Source organism: Budorcas taxicolor, chromosome 6, assembly GCF_023091745.1.
Source record: "Budorcas taxicolor isolate Tak-1 chromosome 6, Takin1.1, whole genome shotgun sequence".
Taxonomy (NCBI): domain Eukaryota; kingdom Metazoa; phylum Chordata; class Mammalia; order Artiodactyla; family Bovidae; genus Budorcas; species Budorcas taxicolor.
The window spans coordinates 61,778,153-61,792,737 of NC_068915.1; the positions used below are offsets into that span (position 1 = coordinate 61,778,153).

The following is a 14,585-nucleotide window of genomic DNA, read 5'->3' on the forward strand; positions in this document are numbered from 1 at the left end:
GCGACCCCATGAATCGCAGCACGCCAGGGCTCCCTGTTCATCACCATCTCCCAGAGTTCACTCAGACTCACGTCCATCGAGTCCGTGATGCCATCCAGCCATCTCATCCTTGGTCGTCCCCTTCTCCTCCTGTCCCCAGTCCCTCCCAGCATCAGAGTCTTTTCCAATGAGTCAACTCTTCGCATGAGGTGGCCAAAGTACTGGAGTTTCAGCTTTAGCATCATTCCTTCCAAAGAAATCCCAGGGTTGATCTCTTTCAGATTGGACTGGTTGGATCTCCTTGCAGTTCAAGGGACTCTCAAGAGTCTTCTCCAACACCACAGTTCAAAAGCATCAATTCTTCGGTGCTCAGCCTTCTTCACAGTCCAACTCTCACATCCATACATGACCACTGGAAAAACCATATCCTTGACTAGACGGACCTTAGTCGGCAAAGTAATGTCTCTGCTTTTGAATATGCTATCTAGGTTGGTCATACACGCATGTATTTACATGTATACTTATGGACATAGATACAAACATATCCCCCACTGCCCTGCTCTGGCTCACCCTATAAGTTCAAATTCAAAAGCTACTGCTTTTTTGAAGTTTTCATTTACTTCTTAACTCAAGTTTTTCCCTCTGCTGTGCTCTGATAGAGCTTTGCCATTTTTACACATCTTGTAAGTAAAAGTGTGAGTTGCTGAGTCGTATCTGACTCTTTGCAACCTCATGGACTACAGCCTGCCAGTCTCCTCTGTCCATGGAATTCTCTAATCAAGAATACTGGAGTGGATTGCTATTCCCTTCTCCAGAGGAGCTTCCTAACCCAGGGGTTGAACCTGGGTCTCCTGCATTGCAGGCAGATTCTTAACCATCTGAGCTACCAGGGAAGGCCTTAATTTATCATATTAAGGTTAGCTGCTTAAATGTATGACTCTGGTAGTTTTGTTCAAAAGTAGGGACCATGTCTCCAAGCTCCTTGTTTTACAACTGAGGTGACAGAAGCCCAGATAGGGGCAATGATAAACAACAGTGACATACTGGGGTAAGATTATGGAAGGGCAGGGCTTGAACCAAGACTGCCTGTATTGCCCATCCCATTCTTGTCCCTTCGGTCAACGATGGTGCCCAGAACAACAGTCAGCTCTCAGTCTCATAAATGTTGGCTGAAGTAAATGAAATGGGCATCAGTGTTTTAAGGGCTAGTACTGACTTCTTTATTCAAGTACTTCTCTACTTAAGTAATATTAAGGAGAGGAACAAATTGAGCTGTCGCTCTGGTTGCAGGCTGATGTCTCAATTTGGCAACAGGGAGGGTAGGGCCCTGTCTTGGGCATATTCCTTGTAAGAATGCTGGCCTGAGCACTAAGTGCTGACTCAAGGGAGACCCTGTAAGCCCAAACACTGAGGTGATGCTGAAGAAGGGCTCTGGGGAGTCTTTTATAAAGAAAGTGAAGTTTTAAATTGAAAGAAAAAGCATGGACCATGTCTTATTCATCCTTATATTGTATCCCCAGAACCTTGATAGTCAGAGTTTGATATATTTGCCGAGAGTGAATGACAAAGGAAAACAAAACAAAAAACAAAAACACCCAGATCCAAATGTTCTAAAGTACTGTTGCACTCTAGACCATTTTCCCTTCAATATACTCCAAATAACTTATGCAGCTATTAGATGCACTTGATGCATGACTTCTTAGTATATAATATATACGACAGGAAGGCAAATTTCCTTCTTTAAAAACATGGCATTACTTTATTATCTTTAATGGGAAGCAGATTTGAAATCTATCAAAACCTGATGAATAATTATCATCAAGAAGTTCAAGAATGAAAAGGAAGACCAGTTCAGCATCAACTATGCTAGCCTCACAATTGATGAATTTCAACGCTGAGACAATGATTTCATCAATTCTTTCAGCTACTCTTAGGGCATTAGTAGCTAAATCATTCTGGCCCACATCCCAGCAAAGACCAGGACAGAGCTGTTTTCAAATGTTAGATATTCTGCAGAAGGCATGATAAGATTTTTAAAGGATCCCATGAAGATAGTTGAGTAATACATGCTCTCAAAAATTTTAAACCAAAAAATTAAAATTTTTTTGGTAATATTTTACAAAACCCTGGGGTATATAATATGAAAGCCAAGATGTGAATACATTAATTAGAAATAAACAAATATATTTGTATATTTTCTAGTTCTACTCTAAGGGGATAAATGAGCACAGGAAGTACATGGGTATCCACTGCTGTGAACAAGCCTAATAAAAATAAAATGACTGCACGGGGGAGGAGATTGTATGGAAAGCACATTTGAAAGAAGGAAAGCAGCTGGTTTTGTACAGGTAGAAAGGAAACATTTTTCAAACCAGGCAAAAATAAAGTACCAAAGATGTAGGGCCAGCAATGTACATGTTGAGAAATGTCATAAGCAAGCTAATGTGCAGTGTGTTGGTGGCTATGAGAACAGGAATTTCTAATGAAACATTTCTGAATATTCAGCAAAACTGCAGCGGTTTACTTTGCTGCCTGTAAATGAGACACTGCATCTGAAAGCCTGTTCATTTCCCCTGTATCCTGAGAGCTCCTCGAGCAGGGCACTTACTAATTTTAGTGGATGGCTCTGCGGCTTCCTTTCCTTTGGCTTCGATGTCATTTGTTGTGAGATTAGATCTTGAGTGATAGACTGTTCAGTCTCTGGAAATTAATATCTTTAGCTACATAACCATCATTAGGAAAAAAGATTTGAACTTTGCGTGCTTTTCCTGATCTTAACACAAGAGTGTTTAGGCCGTAATCAATTTCATCCCAAACATGTATTACCTTACACAGATGGCCACTAATGGTCACTATGGGAATTACATATTCAGCAAGTGTTGAAACGTGATAAAATTCCCATGGCCTTTACGGAATTAAAAAAAAAGCCTAAAACACTAATTTTACTTTCAAAATGTAACTGGGCCAAAAGTTATAAAGGTTTCAGTTGATACCTATTTGACATAGATTTAGTTATCACTGAAAGATTATGAAATAATATTTATTTACCCAGTAAAGTCCTCAACAATCTTATTTTCTGTTTTAGATGTTTCTGATGTAATTTTTTTAAAAAAGATAAAAGTATGAAAGTTCTACCCTAGTAAAAATAAAAAGCTTCATGCAGAGTACTTAAAAACTATGGCAAAATGTATTATGACAGATTTAGAAATTATATTTTGTCCTCAATACATGTATATTTTACTATATAACAGAACCTCAAAGTGATTTTTTCCACATTAACAAATATTGTCTCAGGGTTTAGATCTATTTTGGATTTTTTTTAAAGTTTGTGATATGTTCCTAAATGAGAAAAAGCATAGTAACTTGGGCTTCAGATTACAACATGGACTATTTGGCAGAAGTTTCTTTGAAGACAAATAAAAAGAAATAATACTGACAAATAAATGTTATCACTGGAGTAAATATGGATAAATACTAGTAACATTTGGTAACCTTTATTACAACATAAAATAAGACTGTGATTCGGAGAATGAAGAAACATTTCCATAGCTGAGAAATATCAGATACTGGTAAGTGTTTACACTGATTCCTTCAGTTAGTGGGGAGGGTTAGTAAACTATGCAAGACTGACTCAGGGTACAGCTGAGCTGGGAGGGTAAGAACAAGATACCAAGAATAATACACATCCCAGGGCAGGGAATGAGGAGTGAGACTGAGATTAAATGAAAGTTAGAATCTTATATTACTCGTCACACTCTGAAATATCTGTCTCTGTTGCTCAGTTCTTAGTACTAATCTGTTTCTATGAAGGGGTTTCAGCCTCAGTCCTGTTTTCCACCTGTATGCCCCAGACTCACACTCTAGGACGGACTCCCTTCCAAGCACACACACATGCCTGCATTCACACACCCACCCACCCATGCATGCCTGCAATGTCTCTCTCTCACACACCTACACACCCTTGCCGTTCTGGGCAAGACAGTGGGACACAACCAGAGTCCCTTTCTTGGGGTTTGTGCTTCAGAATCTGTTCTTTGGGTTGCTCCCTGCCTTGTCTTCTGACTGTACCCTCCTTGCTTTACAATGGTATCTGTTTCTCCTAGCTTCTGCTGCCCGGCAGTCATCAAGCCCCAAGTACTTAGCCACAGGAGTAGGAATGGAGAGCAGGGGTCTTCATATTTTACCTGAAGGGCTTATTACACAGATCAGCGGACTCTATACCCAGAGCTTTTCTCTGAGTTCGTCTGGTGAAACCTGGAAATGTGCGCTGGTAACTAAGCTGCTGGTTTGAGGACCTAACTGCTCATCTCCAGCAAGGCTGACAAAACTCCTTCTATCAAGTGACAGATGGTAAATATTTTCAGGTTTGAGGGTCATACACTCTGTGCTGCAATGACTCAATTCTGTCATTGTAGAGACAATTTGTAAGCACATGGGTGGAGCTGTGTTCTAACGAAACTTTATTTACAAAAACAGGTGATGGGTGGAAGTGGTTCTTGGGCTGGAGTTTGCAGACCCTTGATGTGGAATAGTGGCGAGCAGCCCATCTCTGCATTGGCCTCCACTCTGACTGATCAGCTCCAACCCTTCTTCCTTAGCCTGGCCTTAGGTCCTCTGGTCCCATTTCTCTTCTCTCCTTCCAATCCCAAACTACAGACAAAGCCTCTCAACTGTAATATATGATTACCGTCAGAGAAAAACAGTACTCTCCCTAAACAATCACATGACTATATGCTATATACGATCTTAAAAGTAAACACAAAATTTTCTGTGAGTACAAAAGATAAACACAGGAAATAAGTATTTTCTTAGTCTGGGTGGCTCAAAAAACCCATCCAACATCAGTTAACATCTGACCTTAAATCCTAAAGAAGAATTAAGACTTAGCCAAGCACTAGGGAGAGGTGGGGAGGGATGGATGAAGAAATTCCAAACAGAAGACATCACATGTGCGAAGACATAGGTATGCTAAAGCATATTGTGTTTGAGAAGCTGCCATTTAGTCAATATGGAACCGATAAATGAAGGGAGGCATGTGATGATTTAAATAACATTAATTTAATAGGGTTGTTCTGATGATAAAATTGAATCAGTCATCTCAAACTCTGAAAAGTAAGTTAGGAAAACGATGAGCCTGGAAGAGCTGGCAGGGAATGAGAATCAAAGTGGTTATTTTTTTATGTTGGGGATTCCAAAGGCACAGGGCATCTGGAGAAGAATTTCAGAAGGGGAGGGGCAGGATCAGATTTATATCTCAGAAAGTTCACTGGTGGCCAACTGGGGATGGAATGGGAAGAACGGAGGGTGCAAGACCAGTTCAGAGGTTAAGGCAGTCATCACACTTGTTAGCTTTAAAATATGGAAGCTCTGGAATACAGAGTCCCTGATGGCCATGGGCCTCTCAGAGGCATTCCATAATGCTGGCTCTCCAAGAATGCTGCATTCCACTGGACATCATTCACTCTTGGGCTTCCCTTCTCAAAATCACTTTGCACGCAACAAAGTGGTTGCATTTAAGAGAAGAGAATCTTGTACTTCTGTCCTTTCAGCTAAAGCTGGGTTAGACTAAGAGCGTTAAATCACTGGCATGCCTCATTGACCTGGTTCTGGAGAAATCGTGCCACCCAGGCCAAGAAGGAATTTTTATCTTGGTGCTTTTTAAACCACAGTAATCATATTTGAACTCTCACACAGCCAAGGGCTTGCCAAATAAGGTCAGAATTCACACACCCAGCTGAAAAGAATCAGGATTTGAGAGGCCATTGGGTGTAGCCAGCAAAAACAACACATCCATCTTCTCTGAGTGAGAAGACAGCAAAATCCATTGTGGAAAGTCTACCGCAAAGCATTCATAATAAGGGTTTGATCGCCAGAAAGGAGGAGCGTAGGATTAGAGATCTAAGGGAACACTAAGTACTTTCAGTAAGAAGACTCCAAAAGACGAGTTGAGGGAAAATCATGACAAGCAAATCCCCACCTTCACCTTGAAGGAGGATAGAGTATATTACATCACATAGGGCACACACAGCTTGTCTCATTTCCTAAGCGGACGGGTCCTGAACACACCATGTCTCCCAATTCCAACAGCTGATTTCATGATGACTCAACTATATGAGTGGCTGCATTTTATTTTTCAAGATGCCGATGTTTTACATACATTCTTGCTTTCTTTTAAACCACTAGCAGAATAACATATGGATTAGGAACATACAATTTGGAACTAAGACCGAACTGCGATTTGAATCCCTGCTCAGCCAACTATTGGATATGCCGCCACTGCTGCTGCTTGGTCACTCAGTTGTGCCCGACTCTTGGCAACCCCATGGAATGCAGCCTGCCAGGCTCCTCTGTCCATGGAATTCTCCAGGCAAGAATACTGGAGTGGGTTGCCATGCCCTCCTCCAGGGGACCTTCCCAACCCAGGGATTGAACCCTGGTCTCCTGCATTGGGCTTCCCCGGGAGTTCAGTCGGTAAAGAATCTGCCTGCAGTGCGGGAGACCCAGGTTTGATCCCTGGGTTGGGAAGATCCCCTGGAGAAGGAAATGGCAACCCACTCCAGTATTCCTGCCTGAGAATTCCATGGACAGAGGAGGCTGGTGGGTTACAGTCCATGGGGTCGCAACAGTTGGACATGACTTAGTGACTCACCTCAACTCAACTCACTCCCATATTGCAGGCAGATTCTATACCACTGAGCCTCGAGGGAAGCCCACTTAGCAAGACAAGGCTAATAAGATGGCTGTACTAGAGTTAGTATAAGGATGAAAACTGACTGTTTATCTCAACTTTCTCTCTCTCTTTTTTTTTTAATTTGAGCAGTCAGGTAGGAAAAAATGTTGAGTACTTACTTAAGACCTAGGGATGTCTATACTTTTTGTATAACCCAATTGCTTTGTTAATATTAACAAATTATACATATTGCAAAATGTAACAACAAATTGTAAAAAAAAAAAAAAAAAAAGGTGAGATAAAACATAAGTAGAAACACAGGTTATAACATTTTCTTGCTTACCCCAGTGGCTCATTTTGCACACCCTATGTTAGAAGCCCTGGAACTAAATAATCAAGTTAAGGAGCAGAGGAGCAGGGGACGTGGAGCTTAGTAAAGTCTCTAAAACTGGCAGGTCCCCTTAGTAGATAAGCTGACAGACTGCAAATGTTCTTAAGCAAACAGTAAAACAGGAAACTACTGGAATTTGAAACCACGAAATCACCAGTACATCATGTAAATTTTCATCTAGTACTTTTCAGTTTTTAGTACAAATGAAAGTGATATTGGCAGCTACTAAGAATAGAACTGGGTAGTTTTATCTGAAAAAGCATTCAATGCGAATACAGAAGTTACTGTGAATTTGGCAGTCATAAATGTTCAGGAAAAGTTCTGTTTTTCATTAAGCTTTATATTTCTCTAGGAATCCTCTACACCACTCGCCGCCACACGTTGGGAAGGGTGCTGGACTGCTGTTAGTCACCAGAGTGTAATGGTTGATCTATATTACGCCACATCAAGGCAGGCTTAAAAAAAAAAAATCCCAGAAACGTCAACCATATGTAGGGGGAGGAATCAAGGAAATAATGTAAAAAGATCACTAACTACCTCGCTGTTCTAGCTCAGTGCCTGTCACAGCACCCAGGGTCCTAGGTCCTGTCTGCCATGACACCTTCCAGTGTTCAATACTACCTCACTCTCAGCATTGAAATGAAGACAAGGATTTTTCCATCCTTATTCCTTTCTATGCCCCCAGAGCCCACAACAGCACCTGACAAGCGCTGGGGCATGGGGCATTTGTTGTTGAATCTTTCCAACCATGTGCTTCCCACATTTATATGTTAAATAACTTGGAAAACAGGGTGTTAAGTTTTTTTTTTTTTTTATGACTGAGTCTAAATTTGTAATGAATGGATTCTTTTAAATCCTTATCTGTCTTTTCTAACACATTCTTAAAGTCACATCCTTAGTGACAACACATTTGAAATCAACATATTCCACGTGCAGAAAGCACACACTATGTGGGTAATAGAAGGCAGGCTTTCGTTAAGCAAACACTAAGTAAATTTAGCCTTTGAATTAATTATTTAATTGACTCATTCATTTATTCATCAAATATTTTTTCAGTGATTAATACCAGCCAGACGGGCAGTTCTTGGAGCCACAGAGACAAATAAGATAAAATGACCCTGCTCTCATGAAGCTTCGGTCTAGTGGAGGATAGATATTAATTGTGAATTACAAAATTTGTACATATAATACACAACATAGCTTGATTCAAAGGGGAGCTAAATGCTGCCAAAACTGTAGTTTCCTGATTACTATTAAGTTCAAAAATGATCGTCTCTGATCCATAATTAACCAAAAAAAAAAAAAAAACCAACAAACTTTGGCAGAAGCATAGCATAAATTTTCATTTTTCAAGAAGCATATTTTGCAATTTATGCCTCAAAATATAAGAAAACAAGAACAATGTCATCATCAGGGAAATACTGTTTTGATCATTGCCCAATCTAGACATGTATTATATAATATATCTCACTATTTTCTGCAATGCTCAAGATAAATAAGTTGCTTTTGTAAGCATCTCAAATGACTACAAGGCAATTCACATAATGCTAAAGATATAATTGCATTTTCTATTGAAGCAAATAAATATAAAAATTTTTTCAAAAACTCTATTTACCATGAAGGAATACCTTCATGTTTCAAACAACGGTTTAATTATAAAATATTCCCCATAGGTAAGATCAGACCCCTCTGTACTACTAGTTTTCAAAGGAACTCATCAGCACATTATGTGTATGAGGCAAATAAATTTTGTCTTAGAAATACATGTGAAGTAGCAGATCAATCAGAAGGTGAGACATTTCAGAGAAACCATTGCTAAAGAAGTATAAGGCTTGCTAATTATTCTGTTGTTTATTTGCAATTTCTCCATGACAAAATACAAATAAATAAATTCTTAACTTAAAAAATAATCTAATATTTAAAGACACAGACCAACACTATAAGTGGTTTCATAATCTAAATTATAAATCCAAATACACTGCCCTTCAAAAGAAAGAGGCTAAAGAAGGTAAAGCAGGTCAAGTGTGTTGTCTGAAAAATGAAACAACGGTAAATTTTCTCAAGTGGTGATAAACAGAGAGGAAGGTGTTTCCTGCCCACAAAACCCAAGTGATGCTACAATTATCCTCAAACTGGGTCAAGACAGCTCAAGTATATGATGTGATTCTCATAATCCCTTCTGCATTTTAACTATGCGAGCCTTCTTGTTCCTGAATGTCTTGGGTTTCCCGGTAATAAATGTCACCTTCTTGACCTTTATTTAGTAATAGAAAAAAATGTTTCAGGAACATCTTGAAACAACTCATAGCATTAGAAATGATCTCTTTAATCCTGAAAAGTCTAACATCTGAATGAAAGTGCTGGAGTCCAAACTATCCAACCGTGTAGCAGAGATGTTGATGACATTATACAGATGGATGTAAAAGTCCTAAATCCTCTAACTATGACTGTCACTAGGGAAAAGTCCATCAAGAGCATTTTGTCCAGCCTCCCACATTCTCTCTCCTTTACTGTACCCTGGAGGTGAAGGGGGACCTTCCAGAGCTCACATGCGCTGGGCAGAAATGTCACAAAGCACTGCCACAGGACAGATGGCATTATCTCCTGGGAGGCTCTTGGCCTATTTGGACATATTTTTTCAGACTATGCTAGGAGTCAAAGCCCCCAAGGGAAAAAAGGCTTTAACTAAAATTTGAAAATGGAATTACTTGTTTGAACAAACACTGGAGGGATAACATAGAAAGCAGGATGTAACCTTAAAGATATTATAAAATTGTCATTCATTTTGTAACATTAAAATACATTCTTGTTTTCAGGAAGAGCTCTACAAATCTTTTGTATTTTGAATGTTTTTAATGTAATGCCATAATACCATTAATTGGTCATCACTATTTCAAATATGTCCAGCAATGTCATATGTATGACCACAGGATGACCTGATCTTTTGTTGAAAAGTGAGAGAAAGTATCTATACCAATTTTGAGAAGCATGTTTCCTAAAAAAATTTCAGAAAAGAGGACTATCATCTGGTTTCCAAACTGTGCTCCATAGTCTCAAAGTCCTGAAAAGCCCCTCATGGACCATGATGAGGGCAAGGTAGGGTTGTCAGGGGTGAGCCTGTTTGGGGCTTCTCCCCACTCCTCTACTTGTTAACCAGCACAGCTCTGCTTTTATATATTCTACGTATTAAAAATATGTAAGTATATTCAGGCACTATTTACTTTGGGAAAGAGGTTCTACTCTTTAAAAAAAGAGAGACTTGAAAATAATTTGAAAGTCACTAGCTTACATGCTAAAGCCCAATATTATGGTCGATATAAAAAAATAGATCCTAATCACAAGAAAAACAGATCACATAATAAACAAGTCTCATTTAAAGTAGCCAAGGAAGAAGCCCAGATGGACGAAACTAGGGCTTCCCCTCGTGGCTCAGAAGGTAAAGAATCTACTGGCAACGCACGAGACCCAGGTTCGATCCCTGGATCAGAAGATCCCCTGGAGAAGGAAATGGCTACCCACCCTAGTATTCTTGCCTGGAGCATTCCAAGGACAGAGCAGCCTGGTGGGCTGCAGTCCATGAGGTCACAAACATTCGGGCACAACTGAGCAATGAACACTTTCACTTTCAGGACTATGACAGCTAACTTTATAGTCAGTGACACAGCAGCAGAATCTGCTCTGGTATGTTGGAACCTGCCTCATTACCACGTGTGACAGCAGCTCCCCACAGCTTCCACTGAATACTAACCCCAGCTGATTTTAATAAAGAATGGAAGCTCAAAAGGGAGACATGCTAGCACCCTGACTACCTACAGTTCCCAAATGATCAGGGTTGGGAAAGTCATTTTTTTCAGAAAAGCTTTTACTTGCAGGGACCCCTCTGTGTTCTTGTTCCTATTCATTTTCTTCTAAAAGACTTCTGCTCATCTTCAGTGGGTAAATAATCTTTTGAGGCTGATTTAAAAAACTACCACCTTCCTGAAAGCTTGTGGGTCACTCCTGGATTTCCTGGAGGAATTAGTTCAGACCATGACACTCAGAGTATTCCTTATTTGGTTGGGCATCCCTGATAGCTAGCATTTATCAATCACCTAATGAAAGTTAATTAAGTTAATTACTGAAAGAAACTATAGATTCAGGGGATATAGTCCTTATTCAGAACAAGCTGGCTGAACCAATCTCTATCTTTCTGATTTTTCAATAAAAATTAAGAGAGCATGACTTATCACAAAGTAAAAAAGGAATTAGATATAAATTCTCTTTTCATTTATTTTAGGTAAGAGGTATTAAGAGAGACTTCTGTATCTGTAAACTAAAAATATGTAAATATATGTAATGGATTTCCCCAGGCAGCTTAAATTTCAATGTGACTCACTATCGCCATCTGCTGGAAGAAAGGTTGAATATCTGTTTTAGTTAAAAGAGGGAAGTCAAAATTTAATAACAGATATTAAACACACACACAACTGTTAAATCTATAAAATTCAACCTATAAATTCTAGGACATTCTCAGTAAAAACATTATTCACATTAAACATTCAACTCCAGAATTTGTTCCAGAGTGTTTCAAGTAGAAACAAAATTTAATGGTTAGAATCCACTTAAAATATATTTATTGTTAGTTGTTATATATTAATTCTATCATTGCCACATGAGAAAAGTCTAAATTATATTCAGGCTGTGTATGAAAGGAGACAGGAGGAAAAGAATCATCTCCAAGCAGAGTAATTTTTTTAATTTCTCAAAAGATTATGTGTGTGTGAGTCACTCAGTTGTGCGACCTAATGGACTGTACCCGGCTGGTCAGGCGGCTCTGTCCATAGAATTCTCCTGGCAAGAATACTGGAGTGGGTTGTCATTCCCTTCTCCCGGGAATCTTCCCAACCCGGGGATAGAACCCCAGTCTCCTGCATTGGAGGCAGACTCTTTGCTGTCTGAGCCACCAGGGAAACCCTCTCAAAGAGTAAGAAAAGCCAAGATTAAAATTTAGTAATACTATTAGTGCTTTTAAACAATTTGTGACTTTGGAAACAATGAAAGAGATTATGGTCATGGTCTCATAAATAAAATATTATTTTATTTCACTACATGATATTCCAAAGTCGTAAGCAGATATACAATATTAGAAAAGAAAGAGAGAAATTCAGTAAGTGGATTGATAACAAGTCTCCTGGTGGGTGTACACATCTAAAATTGGTGGTGGAGGTGGGGTTTATCAACTTGGAAGGTTTCATACATTCTATCCCAAGTCTTCTGAGGAAGAAAGATGATACAGAATAAGTTCAAATATAAGGGAGGGGCGAGGAACAAACTAGCTTCTAGGGGGATCTCAGTCTACTGAGGAGACAGGAGGGCAGTATTGAGAGTCACAGGTAACCACATAGCAGAGAACACCAGCTCCAGGTGGAGCATTCCGGGCCTGGGGTTGCACAGAACAGAGGGCACGTGGGGAGAGAGGGGTCTGTGGGGAGAGCCCAGGGACGCATCCATAGTGCTGGCTACCACTCGGGACAGGAAGGACCAGGAAGTGCATTGACGGAGGAAGAAAAAAAACATGTCAGCCACGACTCACCTGAAGCTGAGATCAACTGTGGCGAACAGGCAAAGCCTGAGTCTACGCCTCACAAGCAGGAGTACAGCTGGAGGAGTTATGTAAGTAGCAAGTTATTTAATGGAAACTTATAGAGCCTGAACTTGAGCCAGAGTAAGAATTCTGACTTATATTCTTATGTGCCGAGGAATGTCCTCTCCGGTGCCTTGATTTCTCTATTTATACAGTTGCGATAATTAACATTACCTACCTCAAAGGAATGCTATGAAGATTAAGCAGGTTTTTAATTAAGTAGGTTGAAGATTCAAGTGCTCCAAATAGCACCTGGCACACAGTCAGTACAACATAAAAATGTTTGCTGTTCCGAATCCAGGAAGCAAGCTTTCTTGCTGTTTATGAAGCATCAATCACGGTGTATCCATGGCTTTTTGGCTGAATAGCCTTGGTTTCTTTATCAGTAAAGAGAGTATATTTATAGTTGTGGTACAAATGATGGATGTATCTAAGTGAACAATGACAGGCCAGGTATAAGCACTGGATTGTTCACTTGTACATTCTTTATTATTGGTTATGGAGTAACACAGCTGTATACTTATTACATTATTTTATATTATATATTATGTGTTTAGTTGCTCAACTTTGCAACCTCATGGACTATAGCCTGCCAGCTCCTCTGTCCATGGGGATTCTCCAGGCAGGAATACTGGAGAGGGTTGCCACGCCTTCCCTCAGGGGATCTTCCTGACACAGGGATCGAACCTGAGTGTCATGCATTGCAGGTGGATTCTTTACCGTCTGAGCCAGCAGGGAAGCCCACTGCATCTATACACACTTATATGCAGCTTTTATGCATGTTTGTGTGTGGGGAGAGGGCGTGCGATGAAGGTGCAATGGAAGATGTTGGCAAGCAGCTTGCTAGACTGGATCAACCTCAATTTGCTCCAAAACTGTGAAAAGAGCTAAAATCTATACCAAGTAAGTCCAGAGAATTTTTGGAAAACACTGAGTTAGTGCTTAGACCAGAGGAGATTCAACAGTGGTGTGGCAAGATACTTTGATTTTTATTTTACTGGCCCCCTGAAACAAGGCTGGAGTTTTCTGGAAATCAAACTTTCCTCACAAGCAGAAGAGTTGTACCTTTTCGATTAACTCGTAGCTCTCTTCGAGTTTGAGCAGCCTGTTCTGCACAGATGTGGATGCACGCTGATAGACGGCTCGCCACTCCTGAAAGTCGCTCTCTGAAATCTCAGCCACGGCAAAACACAAGGTTCTTAACCCTGAAAAAAGGGAGCATGCCCCCCGCAACATCAGATAAGATTTTGTTCAGAAATCTGACACTTGCATTTGTTTTGAACAAACTCTCACTTCAAAAACACTGATTCAGCATGCTGAAGTCTGACTTGAGTTTGATGGAACCTTAGTGCCAACTGTGTATCAACAACAGTCCTCTGGCCTTTCCACCGGCACCTGGCTTTTAATTCCCCAGCTCTTTCAATCCCCCCTTCATGCCTCGAGTAACTTTTCTAAAATCCTAATCTGTTAAGGTTATTCCTTTGCTTGAAGTCTATTAATCATTCTCCAGGATGAAGTTCAAACCCTAAAGTCTGGCTCAGTCACTACATATCAGTTGCCCTCAACCTCACTCTCTGCCGTCCACTTTCCATGGTAGGGTCTTTGCACAACTTGATCTTTTTTTCCACCCCCTCCATTCCACCCTCCCTCATCCCCCTCCACTGCCTGCCTTGCATCTACTTTAAGACTCAGTTCTGAAAATCATTTCTTTGAAGCCTTCTCCTCTCACCCAGACCCCAACACTTCTGTAGTGTGAAGGACAATGTTTCGTGCTTTTTCTGTGATCTCCTACATGAGCTTGAAGCTTCTGGAGTCCCAGGGTCCTAGAGTTCTTCACACCTGTAACTCCAGCACTGAACACAGTGGCCGGCTCATTAATACGGGCTTCATAGATGCTTATGAAGGAAGGAATAGAGGGACCC

At 40.3% G+C, this 14,585-nt stretch overlaps 1 protein-coding gene across 1 annotated transcript in view; it reads right to left on the reverse strand.

Moving 5' to 3' along the window:
* ATP8A1 (ATPase phospholipid transporting 8A1) overlaps positions 1-14,585 on the reverse strand; it is a 226,498-nt gene that overhangs the window by 99,803 nt on the left and 112,110 nt on the right. The window contains exon 22 of the mRNA XM_052641830.1: positions 13,729-13,868. Within this exon, the coding sequence (XP_052497790.1) occupies positions 13,729-13,868 (140 nt within the window). The remainder of the gene's footprint in view (positions 1-13,728; positions 13,869-14,585) is intronic.